Here is a 3,433-nt window from a genome sequence, read left to right on the forward strand (position 1 = left end):
GTTGGCAGGTCCGGTAGCATGGGTGATACAGGTAAGCAGCGAGAAGGGGCAGTGTACGAGAGAGAAGAGGGAAAGAGAGGAAGTCTAAGGAGGGCGGAGCAGCTGGGTAGGGAAAGGAGCCACAGCACATGGCATGTAGGACGAGTGGCGCTTGGGAGTGAGTCGGTCGTCGACATGTGGAAGAGGAAGAGGGAAGAAGCAGGAGAGCAGGAAAAGGAGGAAATGGATGTAGGAGAGGAAAGGGAAAGGGCGTTCGGGAAAAGTAGGAAGTTGCAGTCACCAGAAAGCCTGGGCAGGCAGGACAGTTAGGTAGAGGGAGAGAGTGTGCAGGATATGTTAAGGGTGATTAGAGAGGAGATAAAGATAGGATCGGAAGAAGTGAAAGGGCAGGAAAGGGAGATAAGGGAGGAAATAAGGGAAGAAATGGAAAAATTGAAAAAACAAATGTGCAAAAGGGAGCAGCAGTGGATTGAGGAAAGAAGGGAGCTGAGGGGGGAGGTCGGGGAGCTGGGTAAGAGATTAGAAGCCGTGGAATTACGAAAAAGCGGGGAATTAGAAAATGAAGAGGAGAGGTTAGCAAAGGTAGAGCAGGAGAGGATAGCGGACGAGGCATGCGGACAGAAGGAGGGAGTAGCAGGGATGGCAAGGAAAGCGATAGAGACAGTTAGGGAGATGGAGTGGTCGCTAGAAAGAAAAGAAAGGGGAGTGCGTAGGGAGAACATAATTCTCAAAAGAACGAATATAGTAAAGGGGAAGGAAAAAGAAGGGGTGCAGGTTGGGGTAATGGGGATGTGGGAAGTGGGGGCAAAAGGGGTGTGGGTAGCAAAGTTAGGAAGCAGAGATCAAAAGAGGCAGGTGATGGAGAAGAAAAGGGAGTTGAGAAGGAGGATTGAGAGAATAGAGGATGACCTCACTTGGGTGGAAAGAAAAATGCAATGGAAATTAAGAGAGATAGCATCGACAGTGAAGCAAGAGAGAAGTAGAGTAAGAGTAGGATATGGGAAATTATGGATAGATGGGGAAGTATGGAAGTGGGACGAGCTAGGGGAGGTGCTCAGGGATGTGGCGGGTAGAGTGCGGGGGGTGCAAGGTGTAGTCAGCGACGTGGACGGTGCGGTAGGGGGCGTTCTGCAAGAGGGCGATTTGTTGAAGCAGGGAGGGACGAAGGCGGGGGAAGGGATAGTGGGGTGAGGGGGAGGCAGAGAGCGGGGAAGAGGGAGAGGCGGGAGGGGTGGGTAAACAGATCAGCGAAGGGGGGAGATAGGAGATCATCAGGGAAGGGTGGCGAGAGTAAAGGAGGTAGGGTGAGGTATAAGATAGGTTTCTGGAATGTCGCGGGGGTAAAAAAATAAAGAGAAAGATTTTTGGGAAGGATTAAGGGGGTGGGATGTCGTGGTCTTGGTTGAAACATGGACGGATAAGAAGAAGTGGGACGGAATTGTAGAGAGCTGGACATCGGGGTTTAGATGGGAGATACAGGAAGCCGTGGCAACGAAAAGAAAAGGAAAGGCAAAAGGATGGATGGCGCTAGGAGTGAGAGAGGGAATAGAGGTAGGGAAAACAGGAAAGTGGAATGTGGAGGGACGGATAGAAAGGGTACTAAGGTTGGGAAAGGAGTGGTGGTGGGTGGTAGGGGTGTACGTAAATGGGGACCTAGACAGGAAAAAAGGGTTGATGAGTAGATGGATGGAGGAGGTGCATGGGGATAGAAAAGTAATAATAGGGGGTGATTTCAATGTCAGGTCAGGAGAGCAAGGGGGATGGACGATAGATGAAGAGGGGCAGGAAGTCAGACGCAGAAGGTCGAGGGATAGAGTGTTGAATAAGGAGGGAAAAGAGTTGTGTAGGTTTATAGAGGAGAGAGGGTGGGCAATAGCAAATGGGGGAATTGCAGGGGTCGAAGAGGGTGAGTGGACATTTGTCGGAGAAAGGGGGTGCTCAGTCATAGACCTGGTGCTGTTAGACAGGAAAAGTAAGGACAATATAATAGAATTGAAGGTGGAGGAAAGAGTTGAGTCGGACCATATGCCGGTAGTGATAGGGCTGGAGGTGGAGGAAAGTAAAACGGTGAGTGTACGGGAGAAGGTGCGGGCTAAGATAGAAAGAGGGGTTTGGACGAAAGAGGGGGTGCAGAAATTTGGAGAAGGTTTTAGAGAAGGGCCGGAGGTAGGGGGAAGTGTAGAGGAAGAGTGGCAAAGGCTGAAAGGAAAGGTTAAAAAAGCCATCAAAGAAACGGAGAAGGCTAGGCGGAGAAAGAAGGGCTTGACGGGGTGGTGGGATGAAGAGTGTAGGATAGGAAAGAAAAGCCTTAGTGAAAGTCTGAAAAAGTTTAGGAGCAGAGAGATAGGGAAAGAGGCGTATATAAGTGAGAAGAAGCGATATAACGAGTTATGCGAGGAAAGAAAAAGAAAGGTATAGAAAAATGGAAGGCATGGGTCAATGGGGCGAGAACGGAAGGGGAAATATGGAAAGTAGTAAATGCAGGTAGAAATAAAAGGAAAGGGGTAAATAAGGAGATAAGGATGAAAGAATGGGATGGATATTTTAGGGGGCTGCTAGGGGGAGTAGAGGAAAGGAGGGTCACAGTAGGTGAGAGTAGGCAGGGGCAGATAGAAGTGGAGGAGGGGGAGGAGGGGATTTCCAGGGAAGAGATTAGAGAAGCGGTAAGCAAGCTGAAAGATAGAAAAGCAGCAGAGGAGGATGGAATTCCTAATGAGGCATGGAAATACGGGGGGGATAAGGTAGTAACAGAGTTGTGGAGGGTTTGTCAGAGGGTGTGGAGAGGAGAGGGATGGCCGGAGGACTGGAAGGAGGGGGTGGTAGTGCCGGTTGTGAAAAAGGGGGAGGAGAGTAGCGTGAGGGAGTGCAGGGGGGTGACGCTAACGCAGGCGGCCTACAAAACATATGTGGGGGTGTTAAAAAAAAGGTTGAAGGCGGAGGTAGAGAATAGGGGGTTGTTGCCAGAGAGTCAGGCAGGATTTAGAGAGGGAAGGGGGACGGTGGATAATATCTATGTGTTAAATTATTTAATAAATAGGGAAATTGCGAGGAAGAGAGGGAAGACGGTTGTGCTGTTTGTGGATTTCAAGGCAGCGTTTGAATCGGTGGACCGGCATAAACTAATTGATAATCTGAGAAAGAGAGGGGTTAGGGAAGGGCTAGTTAGGAGGTGTGTATATCAGAGACATGGGGAAGGCTTAGGTTGGGAAAAAAGGTGAGGGAAAAGTTCTGGACGGAAAAGGGGGTGACGCAGGGCTGCCCGTTGAGCCCCTTGTTGTTTATTTTATTCTTGGCGGACCTGGATGAGATGTTAGAGAAAGGGCGTTGAGGGGGGGGGAGGTGGAGTGGAGCTAGCAGGGGGAGGTAAAATATATACTCTGGCGTACGCGGATGACGTAGCGATGGTAGCAAAGGATGAGGATCAGATGAAAGG

At 50.0% G+C, this 3,433-nt stretch overlaps 1 protein-coding gene across 1 annotated transcript; it reads left to right on the forward strand.

Moving 5' to 3' along the window:
• The first annotated feature begins 333 nt into the window (after nucleotides 1-333).
• Nucleotides 334-1,191, forward strand: LOC124411386 (golgin subfamily A member 6-like protein 6). Its single transcript, XM_046890478.1, has one exon. It carries the CDS (start codon nucleotides 334-336, stop codon nucleotides 1,189-1,191), a length of 858 nt encoding a protein of 285 aa, XP_046746434.1.
• Nucleotides 1,192-3,433: the final 2,242 nt, after the last annotated feature.

Source organism: Diprion similis, chromosome 10 (assembly GCF_021155765.1).
Source record: "Diprion similis isolate iyDipSimi1 chromosome 10, iyDipSimi1.1, whole genome shotgun sequence".
Classification (NCBI taxonomy): Eukaryota; Metazoa; Arthropoda; class Insecta; order Hymenoptera; family Diprionidae; genus Diprion; species Diprion similis.